The 13,118-nt window shown below is 42.3% G+C and overlaps 1 protein-coding gene across 1 annotated transcript in view; it reads right to left on the bottom strand.

Moving 5' to 3' along the window:
• The window catches only part of dnajc6 (DnaJ (Hsp40) homolog, subfamily C, member 6), a 57,583-nt gene that overhangs the window by 28,479 nt on the left and 15,986 nt on the right, over window positions 1–13,118 (bottom strand). The window contains exon 3 of the mRNA XM_056604358.1: window positions 6,153–6,202. Coding sequence (XP_056460333.1) covers window positions 6,153–6,202 — 50 coding nt within the window. The remainder of the gene's footprint in view (window positions 1–6,152; window positions 6,203–13,118) is intronic.

Genomic DNA, 13,118 nt, shown 5'->3' on the forward strand with positions numbered 1-13,118 from the left:
ATATCTGGGGTTCCACCTGGGGCGGGGGAAGGTCCGGCCGCAGGTCGGTAAGACTGCGGCGGTCGCCGCCTGCCCTCGGCCCAGGACCAAAAAGGAGGTGAGGCGGTTCCTGGGGCTGGCGGGCTACTATCGGCAGTTCGTGCCGAACTTCTCCGACCTGACCTGGCCAGCCCCTTGACCGACCTCACCCGTAAGAGAGCCCCAGATACAGTCCAGTGGTCGGAGCCATGTCAGGTGTCGTTTTTAGGCTATTAAAACAGCCCTCTGTGGAAAGTCGGTCCTGTGTGCTCCTAACTTTGATCTCCCTTTCTCCCTGCAGACGGACGCGTCGGATAGGGGGTTGGGCGCGGTCCTGACCCAGCAGGTGGAGGGGGTCGACCGCCCGGTGCTGTACCTGAGCCGGAAATTATCAGACCGGGAGGGTCGGTACAGCACGGTGGAAAAGGAGTGTCTCGCAATCCGGTGGGCGGTCGGCGCCCTCCGCTACTACCTGCTGGGGCGCGCGTTCACCCTCTACTCCGACCACGCCCCCCTCTAGTGGCTCCACCTCATGAAGGACGTCAACGCGAGGATCACCCGGTGGTACCTCGCGTTGCAACCCTTTAATTTTCGGGTCGTGCACAGGCCTGGGGCGCAGATGGCCGTGGCGGACTTCCTCTCCCGCTCTGGGGGGGGGGAGTGAGTTGGCGGCCGGATGTGACCCCGGCCTGTGTCGGGCGGTGGGGGTGTGTGGGGGGACGTGCGACGTCTGGCCTGCAGGGGGAGTATGGGCAGGTTGGGAGCGCACCGGATTGGCTGGGGGGATTGGACCTGAGTGCGAGCAGGTGTCAGCACTCAGGCCAATCAGGGAGTGTTTGTACTTATGTGCCTGCTTTGTGTTGTAGTGAGGAGGAAGGTAATCCAGGAGAGAACGGACCAGAGTGATCCAGAACGGACCAAAGGGATTACTCTGAAAATAACGTTTGTTATAGTTTAAGTTGTGATTTAAAGACAATAAAACAATCTCCCGCTGAGGGATGACAACTCTGACTGCGCTCATTCCTTGGAACCCGTTACACTAACGATTCATTTTTTCAGTCTGATTCGATTCGATTATCGATTATCTCCCCATTAATTGACTAATAGCAATTTATACATGTTGATTTACATATCGGAATGAAAAAGAATGAATTCCTTAACATTGCAATACATGTTTATTGCCTTTAAATTTCAAAGTAAAAGTGCAAAGTAATTCTTAGAATTCTACGGTGCTCAGTCATCTGCAGCTGCTCCCGGGTGGCGCCTCTTCAGGTGCTGGTGCATTGCCGTGGTGCTAGAATGGAAAGCCATCTCCATTTTGCAAAGACGACATATCACGGAATCGTTTCCTTTTACATTAAAGAATTCCCATACTTTAGAGGAACGAGTGCGTTGCGTCTTGCACTTATGAAAGTCTGAGGAGCCACTCGTGTTGATACTACACTCCGGCGCCGCCATCTTTGTTTTGGGTTTTTCGAATCGACACGCATATTTCGCGTCGACGTAATTTATGCGTCAACGTCATCAATTATGTCGACGCGTTGTCCCAGCCTATTTAAACACGCAGTTGATTTCCTTTCCTAGCACCTCTTGTTTATGTTGTTAGCTTAGCCATAACATGTCACGTTGTCAACATTGGTTACATTGAGCAGATCATAGTGTGTAATTTGTCAGATGCTATTTAGAAACGTTTTCTTCATAAAACGTGCCAGATAGATTTTGTATACATTTTATTCCTTAGTAATTAGCTACATGGGTATGCCGTCTTTCAGAACCTTTCATTACCGGCACTAAAGAGAGAAAAAAGAGTGCATCCTCATTGTACCCAGCACTTCTGAAAATGCACTTTCGAATGCGTCTCTGTCCCCAGCACATTTCAAACCAAACTGACGCCCATGGCTTAACGGGCAAAAGGGCAAAAATAATTTCTTGTAAAGGGGGGAACACAACGTCAATGGCCAAGCACAGTAGTGTTGTGCATCAAATAAAACCCAAATGCAATACCTTCGACTGTCTCAGAGTTGGAAAGACTCCTCCTCCTCTGAGAAGGGTCCAGCTGCAGGCTTGGGCGTTTCCGTCATGACACAAGAACGCCCATTAGGCTTTCCTGGTAACGTTTCATCTACCAATCACGAGGTGTTTCGAAAGGCATACTGGGTTTCGCAAGGCATAATGCTGATGGTGAAAGTTAGGCCGGTTTATAGTCCTCCGTAAAGTGCTGTACGTAGACACAGATAGCCCTCTCCGTTGCCGGAGAGCCTGTCGGAGACCCTCTCCGTAGCTTACGTGCGCATCCAATATTTTTGAACTATCCGTTGACGCAACGGAGATGATAAGCGCTGTGGATGGTCCTCCTTATTTACTTTGTACCAAATAAGATTTGGACGTTTATTAACAACACTATTTACATGGTTTGTAGTAGGCCTGCACGTATGGGGAAAAACAGGAATCACGATTTTTTAGCTTAGAATTGATATCACGGTTCTCCGCCACGATTTTTTTCTCACAAAATGTAATTTTTATTGCAACCATGAACAATGACAAAAAAGAAAACGGCAGTACCAAACATAGTTTTTTGGCACCTCTAGCATGTTGCATTTCATATGCTCCTTTATAACTGATTAAAGTGCAGTATCAAAAACGGAATGATTTACTTTGTACATATAGCAGCACATTGTCTTTAATTGCTGGCCTTTTATAACTACTGAACCAACTCCACACACCTGTAAATGAAGGCTTAAAAAATATACATGTATCAAAGTAATTTAAAACTTAAATCCACACAGAGGTGAATCGAGATCATGATTTTATAACGATTGATCATGCAGGCCTGGTTTGTAGTCAACATATAAGATCGATCGGGCGGCGAATGCATTGCGTATCCGACATTCCGAAGGAGAACTATGAATGCTCAAGGGGTGCCCGTAGTTACGGAGTCAGATTACGGATTAAGGAGTCGGAGTAGTAGCCTATACTTTGACATTTTAATACAGTTCAGCAAGACGAAGAAGAAGGGGGCGTTCCAGTCTGCGTAAACGAGAAACCCCACCACACGAGAACACCCATTTGTGTAGTGGGAACATCCATTTGTGCAGTGGGATGATATTGCCTCCTCCTGCCACACCACAGATGGACCCGTCTTCATCATCCACTTAAAGTACGAGCGGTAAACGCATCCACAGACTTTGACGCTAGTCCGTTAAAAATAGTAATCCAATTGTGAAATCAATATTGTAATCCGCAGCATACAAGCTAGTTATCTTATAAAGTAAATAGAGTTTCCGACGTGCTGCGTTGTGTGTTCAGTTTGGCTCAGTAAAACGACTAGGTTATCATGATGCGTTCAAATGTAACATAGAGAAACGGGAAATCAAGTTTTTGGCGAGATACATGAGTAATACTGTATTACTTGTGTTTCTGTATTACTAATAAAGTTGTTTGGTGCTCAAATTATTTTAGAATATATAATTAAAACTACTGATTCCAACATTTATTAAGAATTACATATTTAATTTAAAATCCAATTATTCATTTCCTAAATATTTTTCTAATCACTTAAAACGCGTTGTATTTCCACCAAATAATATGAAAGTATTGATAGTGGTATCGATAAAGACTCGGATCGTTACGGAGTATCGAAAATGGTATCGATATCAATAAATATTAACGAGCCCCATCCCTAGTCGGTACTCTCAAAGCAATCCTGGAGTGCCGACATAGCTCCTTCAGGCCACACTTTCACTTGTTTCAGTGTGGGCTTACCTCTGATGATCAGGGGCTTGTGCATTGGAATCAATAAGAGAGGTGGTCTGAGGAGCCAAGGTAGGGGCGGGGGGCTGCTCTGAATGTATTTTTGATGTTGCTGTATACCAGGTCCAATGTGTTCTCCCCCCTGGTATCAAAGTCCACACACTGGTAAAAATTTGGGAGGAAGGTCTCCATGTTGGCCTGATTAAAGTCCGCTGTCACAATGAAAACGCCCTCTGGATGTTTGGTGTGCAGGTTGCTGATGGAATTGTAGAGAATACACAGGGCTTCCTTGGTATTTGCACTGGGAGGGATGTACACTGCTGTGATGATTAATGTTGAGAATCCCCGGGGGAGGTAGAATAGTCTGCATATAATAATCATAAACTCAATGTCCGTGGAGCAGTGACTTACAATCATAGCAGCGTTGGTATACAAGCTGTTTTTCATGTAGACATATACACGCCCCTCCTCGGGATTCACCGGTGAGATTGCAGCTTCTGTCTGCTCTGAGTTTAGTAAGCCCCTCCAGGCTATTGGCGAAGTCCGGGACCGATGAGTTTAGCCATGTCTCGGTGAAAATGAGAACATAGCAGTCTCTATTTTCCCGTTTGGTGGATAAATCCAGCTTCAGGTAGTCCAGCTTGTTCTTTAGAGAGCGTACATTGGCGAGCAGGATGGATGGAAGTGACGATCTGAACCGTTTAGCCTTTAGCTTCGCTGCTAGTCCAACGCGACAGCCGCGCTTCTGTTTTCTGTCACACCTCCTCCGACGCACCCTGGGGCGGCCTATGCTGGTGGGAAACTGCATTATTAAGCTCCCCATTAAACTCCCCACCATTATCACGCTCCGGTGGACAGTGGACACTAATCCAGGAATGAATGAAGTGTTTCACTATCACGCTTGGCTTCTTGGAGGTGACGATGCTACCAGCGCTGAAGCGAGTGAAATGATCAATAATGTGAAGGTCTCACACATTTGGTCCTGGTTCATGTAAATCCACTGCTACAGTCTCGTTGTATCGGGAAGCCATGGGCAGACCAACACCAGCCATAGGCTTAGGCTTGCTGTGCTTGAGACATACCTCACATTTGCTAACCATCGCTTCCAGGATAATAGTGTTCTCATCATCAGCATTTCCAGCATTCATCAGAAGTTTCTTCAGTCTGACGCATGGCGAAATTGCTTGTGAAGTTTCAGTAAAGCTTTGTGCTTTTGTTTCTCAGTCATATTTTCTGTAATAGCTAGCAGTATTTTCTAACATGTATCACTTGGGGAGTCCTTATCTGATATGTTTATACAGTTATTTCCTGAGGATGTAACCTCTAGAGTTGTTCAAAATGGTTGCTGTATCATTCTCAAAGTCTGAAATAGCTCCGGCTCTCTTTAGCGTAGCTTTACCTAGTAGTAAAGGGATTTTACATGGCACTACTTCTGTTTCAATACAGCATTTTGTTATACCTACCTTGGCTGGAATCATGACCTTTTTTGTGAAGTGTACAACTTTTCAATCGCCAAACTTGAAAAGCTTTCCGCTCTCCATGTTTATCATTTTCTGTATTTCGCTCTCATCCAGTCCCTGCACAAAGTTATCCAGACACTTTTCACAACAGACTGTCCTTGTGCAAGCTGTGTCAATTAAAGCCAAACCTAGAGCTTCAACCATGAATATAACCGATTTTCACTTCATCTTTACACTCTTTCTTGTGTAGACAATCTATTACCCAAGGCTATGTGCTCTGACAAATACCACTCCTTTGTCCATCTTCCGAATTTATCAAGTGGGTATGTGCATGTTAGTGGTCCTCGAGCTTGGCTACTTGTATTTCTGTTCAAAGTCAACAACATATTCCCCCATCTGGAAGTGGTCTCTCCGTGATATCCGATCAAACTCAGAGTACACCTCATAAGCCCGGTCCCTTCCTCTTTGTCGAGTTCCTGAATCAATGTGCGATATCCCCAGCTCTACCTTTCAGTGATAGAGCTACTGCTAACTGTTGTTTTATCTCGTCCAATCCCGTCACACGTTTCCACATTTCCACTTAATTTTTCCAATTCTCGTAGGACTTCCCTTTGTTGAAACCCAGAGGCATATGTAGTTTTTTAGAAGAAGACATATTCTGCTACCATGTTCAACTGTAATAATTGTTTTTAGTCAACTTATTTAGTATATTTATTTCAGGCTCTCCACAGCATGACAATCTAGCATCGCCACATCACACGGGGAGCGCAACAACGCGAGCGGAATGTCGCCTAGCGTGTGAAATGGCCATAACACGTAAATGACTACCATAAATAATATAATAGAGGCGCCAATCAATTTAACTTAACACCTCACACCACAACAAGACAGAAGTAATTGCTTGTTTCCTGAACATGTATTTACCTATAATTCGTGACGTGATGTAAGCAATATCCAGCTCCCCTTTTGTGTACCTGTGAAGCACATGAAGAATGATTGAGATTATTGACATCAGATAAATAGTAACTTGGTGCACGGCTTTCTTTGTTTTCCTTGCAGTTTATGGTGAATGGAATCCCTGAGAGCCACGCGTTACGGGACAGTAGGTGTGGGGATCACAGGAAGATGGCAGAGCTACAGTAGTAGTAGTGGGCGGTAAACCCCTGGTAATTAAGTAATTGAAAGGGGGGCGGGGCTGGGATCTTTTTAAATCCCCTGTTGCTGCATTACATTACTGTGTGCGAGGTGCCGACGACTCAGGGTTACACACAAGAACATAACAAGGCTTTTGAACACCTGCATGTAATTGGAAATGTGTGGGTAACCCTGTCTTGTGTAGGAGGTATTTGGGAAATGGCCCCATTCACATCTTACTGATGGATAACGCAGAAGGCAGTCAATGATCAACCTATATACCTGGTAGATGTCCTGCTAGAGCTATTTCTGGAAAGACCTGGGTTCATCAGTCAGCTTCAAAAAACGGTGACGAATGGCCTGAAGCCACTTGTGTGTAACCAACAATCGACAGGATGGAAATGCGCTAGAGGTAACAGTTTTTAAGCAATTATGATTCATTCTAACCATGTGCCCTGATCTCTGAACCTGCAATAGTAAATAGGTTTGCTTGATAATTGCAATAAATTCCAAACATGTCGCATTGCCAGCATAAAAAATATATATATTTAATACTGAGCCTGGAATAGAAGGCTGCTCCTTAAGTATATCAATAGCTTGTACTAAAGCTGATTTAAGAAATGTTTAGACGCTTCCCCTATACTGATAAGAGGAACCACTTATTCTACACAAACTCACAAAAACAAGCACACACACACACACACACACACACACACACACCACGCGCGCGCGCGCGCGCGCACACACACACACAAACTATTTGCTTAGAGTTCTTATTGAGTCCAGCAATTTGCAATCATCTAACACAGAGTCTATGAATATGCCCAAGGCTACCATAAATGAGTCCAATTAGTTTTGTGCTATAACCACCTACTTTCAAAGCATGTATTATTGGCTGGTATTTAAAAACAGAATCCAGAGAAACACAGGTCCATATACATGTCAAAGCAACAACCCACTTCCAGAATCACAATGGTTTTTAAAAGAGTATTTGGAGAGTCTCTAAGAACACTTTCTAGGGAGTTATCATTTCTATGTATGTACACACACACACACACCCACACACACACACACACACACACACACACACACACACACACACACACACACACACACACACACCACACACACACACACACACACACACACACACGTGTCCTTAAAGCAAACCTGCGACTTCAGCTTAATCTTCTGTGATCTTATCTTCTTCTCTCTATAAAAAAGCGCTTTAATTAAAGGTAATCATTCTACACTGAAGACCGCCTACAGTCTGTCTCATTCATCCAATGTTGTTGAGCTTCAATACCCATCACAGAGGCCCCGTCCACACGGAACCGATTTTTTGGCAAAAACGCATAAGTCTTGTGTGTTTGGGCTGACCATCCAGACAATTACAATTAGGGCATTTAGCAGACACTTTTATCCAAAGCACCTTACATCGGTTAATACACATTGACAAACCGACGGCAGAGTCAACCATGCAAGGCGACATCTAGTCAGGAGCCATCTCGTCAGGAGCAGATAGGATTAAGTGTCTTGCTCAGGGACACATCAACACTCGGAGGAGGAGCTGGGGATCGAACTAGCAACCTTTTCGTTACAAGACAACTGCTCTACCTCCTGAGTTAAGCCGACCCGGTGTCTGGAATCAGACGGATCCAGAAAATGATTTTTAAATTTTCTTAAACCAGGTCCTGGGGTGGATAAGTTAAAAACTAGGATTCGTGTGGACGCCTGAAACGCAAACTAGATGTCATCGCCCCCCCCCATTATTATTAGGGCTGAAACGCAACTGTGGGTCTATTTAATGATATGCGGCAAAACATTAACAAACATCGTTACTTACCAGTATTGTATACATTATCGTTATCAACTTGTGTTCATAATATGCATGTGTCCCCCCGTTAATATACATTGCCATGGACTGTATTATGCGTTACGTGTTTAGTTTGCGTGTGTTTAAACAGACACACGCGCCAAGCATCACAAGCATTCCTTCATTCTTTAAACACTTGGCGGTAAAACTCTGTTTCCTCACGATCAAATACTCATCAATCCTAAAAGTTATGGGCTTGTACACGATGTCTGTGTCAAGAAAATATGTGCTTGCTGTATGGTGTTTGCAGATGTATTGATTTAAAAGTTAAACTTATTACCGCTGTATCAGCTGTTCTTTCCCAAATAATTTAACCAACTTTATCATTTACCCTAAAACGAGATTTTGTTTTGGAAGGATGGGATATACTTTGCTCGAGTTTATTATTGTTATTAGGGGTCCAAGCCAACAGGTTGGATCCCTATTGTTTTTGTAGTGTTTTTTATTATTATACTTCCTACCATAGAAGTGGGAACACAGCCCATACCGTAAATGGTGCACACACGCCAATTGCATGACTAGATCCAGATCCGTGAGGACTACGCAGACGACAAAATCCAGACCTGCCTGGTATAGCGCCACTAGGTGGCGCTATACCAGGGAAAACGCGTTTGGGGCTATAACTCCCACACCGAACCTCCCACAGTCCAAAACGTTATACGCACAGATTCACTGGAGTCTGCTGCATCTTTTGGCATAGGCCACGCCCATTTGCGTCTATAGTTTTTTTTTCGCAAAATCGCGAAAACTACTAAACTGCCTTTTCCCTTCTCCTCCCACATTTCTTGCCCAATCAACACCAAACTTTGCGCACGACATCTTCAGACGCACACGACAAGAAATCAGCTATTATTTTGATCCGACCATCGTTGGCGAAACGGTAGCGTTTTGAATATATGTTTCGCGTTGCAAATCAGTAAAAACTATTTTGATCCAACCGTCGACGACTAAACGGTAGTGGAAATGCGTTTGGGGCCGAAACTCCCCACACCGAACCTCTCACAGTCAAAACCTTTATTATCCACAGGTTCCGGTAGCGTTTGAATCCATGCTTTGCGTTGTGCCGGCGAAATGCACATCGCTTGGACCCCTGGATAACTGCTTGCAGTTCTAGTTATTATTATTTTAACGCATGGCATAGCCTTTTTTTTTTTTTTTAATCCATGTTATTTCTATGCGGTTTCACACACATGAACAATCTTTGACATTATAATATTTAAATTAGGTTGATTGTTTGCTGTGTATAGCCTAGGTGTGCGTAAGCTTATGTTACAGTTCCGACCTGCCTAGGCACATCAAAATAGCAACACCAACTGCGCTATCCGCTATGGCACTTAAACCAGGATTGGTTGCAACCTGGTCTCACAGGAATCCGTGAAATGACCATGGACGCTTAGCTCAAAATCTGTGGAATCCTCACGGAAACACGCCAATTTCCGTGATATGGCCACATATTTTGCTCCAATGCAAGTTGATGAGACTCATATTCCGTGGCACACACACAGATCCCCGGTTCAATGAACGAGTCGACCACGGGCGCTTAACTCATAATCCGTGGTGGCCTCACGGAATCACTTAAATTGTCTGTGATATGCCAACGTAATTTGCTCCAATAAAAGTTAATGACACTCATATTCCGTGGCACACACACACACACAGATCCCCGTCTCAACGACCGAGCCAACCTGGTCTCACAGGGATCCATGAAATGACCATAGCCTATATATGAAAGAAATTGATATTGACGGTATGGCACTATATCCCTGTTCTCGCCAATGCACCCATCTTGAATTTAATAGACAATTTTCGTTGCTTCGAGGAGGTCTGGTGGTCTCCCTATATAATAAATAAATAAACATCTATATATAACAAAATAAATAAATATCTATAAATATGTATGTGTATTTATGTATATATATATATATATATATAGGCTATATATATATACATACATAAATATATATATATATACATACACATACATATTTATAAATAGGCCTATATATTTATTTATTTTGTTGCTTCGAGGAGGTCTGGTGGTCTCCGTATATAAATAAATGAATAAATATAAATAAATAGGTTTATTCTACTTCATTTAAGAATGCTCGATTCTGATTGACTGGGAGGGGTGCATTAATCCGGCATATTGCCCGCTGACTTGTCAGTTCTACTTGCTGCTGACTGAGCACAGTAGATCAATACGCCGCTTGTATCATTTTCTATCACATACATTTCCAACATTAGGTCCATAGTAAAAATAAACCAAGGAGTGCATGTTTGATCGATAGTCATTAAAGCTGACTTGATACGAATGTAGAAACTACGTTATTAAACTAGTGATCAGATCCAGCGTTGTGTGGTTGCTATAGAAACGAGTTACCTACAGCTGAGCTAACATTATTCACCGTAGTTCTAAAGGGAACTACTTTTCGAGGGAGATGAACTTAAACAGAGTATACATTCAATAAGCATGCAATACGAATAAAAAGGCTAATTATTGAAGTATTTGAATTGTTTTATTATGTTGGCCGGCGCGAAGTAGAATAAACTGAATAATCACCTCAAGGCAGGGCAATAAACAGTTTGATATGCCCGGCTCGTGGAAGGTATCAATAAATATTGATACCTTCAATATTTATTGAAGGTATCAATAAATATTCGACTTCGTCTCGGGCGGTAAGCCGTCCACGAGCTGGGCATATCAAACTGTTTATTGCCCGGCCTCTCGGTGATTATTCCTTACATGTAGCCTATATACCTATTTACATAGGACTTCATACCTATTTATAGATATTTATTTATTATATACGGAGACCACCAGATCTCCTCGAAGCAACGAAAGTGGTCTATTAAATTCACGAAGGGCCGTCGAGAAAAGGGATATAGTGCCATACCGTCAATATGAATTTCATTCATCTCCGAGAGGATGGTCAATGGTCAGATACAGATCTCGTTATAACAATAATTGATATCGATGTAACGAGAAAGGATGTAATGATAACGCCAAGAAAACAAAGGCTAGGCCTACATGGTTATAATTATTTAAATATAATTAACTTATAAAAATATATAAATATATAATTAACTTATAAAAATAATAGGTAAGTAAAAGAAAAACATATGCAAAAAACAAATAGAGAGTTAAAAAGGCATTTTAGTATTAGTAAGTAAGTAAGTAAGTTTTATTTATAGAGCACATTTACACACAGCATACACTGACCAAAGTGCTGTACAATAAGATAAAAAATAATAAAAATAATAATGATAATTAAAAATAACAATAATAATAATTAATTAAAATAGAAAATAAAGGCAAAGTTATTTAGCAGAAAGCTATAGCAAACATAAAAGTCTTCAGTCTTGTTTTAAAGGTGCTCAGAGTTGGGGCAAGTCTTAAATCCTCTGGGAGTTTATTCCAGCTATTTGTTGCGTAGTAACTAAATCCTGCTTTCCCATGTTTTGTGTTTACTCTGGGGATAATTAACAGATTGGTCTCAGAGCTTCTTAGTGGTCTAAAAGGCTGATGTAGTGGAAGCATATCAGTTAAATATTTTGGGCCTAAACCATGTAGGGATTATAGGTAAGGCAACATGATTTTAAAATCAATTCTCTGACTTACAGGAAGGCCAATGTAACGATTTCAGAATTGGTGTAATATGATCAATTTTTTTGGTCTTAGTTAGAACTCTAGCAGCAGCATTCTGAACAAGCTGAAGCTTCCTCAGAGTTGGGGAGACCTGTAAGGAGACCATTGCAGTAATTAAGCTTACTAGTGATAAAGGCATGTACAAGTTTTTGTAAGTCTTCGGTGGACATGAGCCCTCTAAGTCTTGCTACATTTTTAAGGTGATAATATGCAGATTTTGTAACTGATTTGATGTGACTGTCAAAATGTAAATCTGAATCCATGATAACCCCTAGATTTCTGGCTTTGATTGAGGTTTTCAGGGACAGAGAGTGAAGGTGTTGGGTTACTTTAAGCCTTTCCGTTTTAGAACCAAATACAATTACCTCTGTTTTGTCCTCATTTAGTTGAAGGAAATTTCGGCACATCCATTCCTTCACTTGCTCAATGCACTGGCACAGCAGATCTATGGGCCGATAGTCATTTGGTGATAGCGATACATAGATTTGCATGTCATCAGCATAGCAATGATTGTCAATATTGTTATATTGCATGATTGGCCCTAGTGGGAGCATGTAGATGTTGAATAAAGAGGGTCCTAAGATCGAACCTTGTGGGACTCCACATGTCACGTTGGTTGATTCTGATACAAAGTCGCCAATGGAAACAAAGTAGTTCCTATTTGTAGGTAAGACCTGAACCAATTTAAGACAGTGCCTGAAAGCCCCACCCAGTTTTCTAACCTTTCCAGAAGTAATTTATGGTCTACAGTGTCGAATGCAGCACTGAGGTCAAGTAGCATTAGTATTGAGGTTTTGCCAGAGTCTGTGTTAAGACGGATGTCGTTTACAACTTTAATAAGGGCGGTCTCAGTGCTGTGCAGGGGTCGAAATCCTGATTGGAAGGTGTCATAGCAACCAGTTGATGCCAGGAAGTGATTTAGTTGCTGGAGGACAACTTTCTCAATGATTTTACTTATGAAGGGTAGATTCGATATTGGTCTGTAGTTGTTAATAATAGAGGCATCTAGGCTCCGCTTTTTTAAAAGGGGTTTAATAACTGCAGTTTTCAAAGCTTTTGAGAAATTGCCTGACTGGAGAGAGTTGTTAACTATCTGCAATATGTCTACTGCTAGGCAGTCGAAAACATTCTTAAAGAGGTTGGTAGGTATAGTATCAAGGCAACAGGTGGATGGCTTTAGTTGTGTCACAGTTTCCACAAGATTTTGAGAGTCTATAACATTAAAGCATGCCAT

This window comes from Gadus chalcogrammus, chromosome 12 (assembly GCF_026213295.1).
Source record: "Gadus chalcogrammus isolate NIFS_2021 chromosome 12, NIFS_Gcha_1.0, whole genome shotgun sequence".
NCBI lineage: Eukaryota > Metazoa > Chordata > Actinopteri > Gadiformes > Gadidae > Gadus > Gadus chalcogrammus.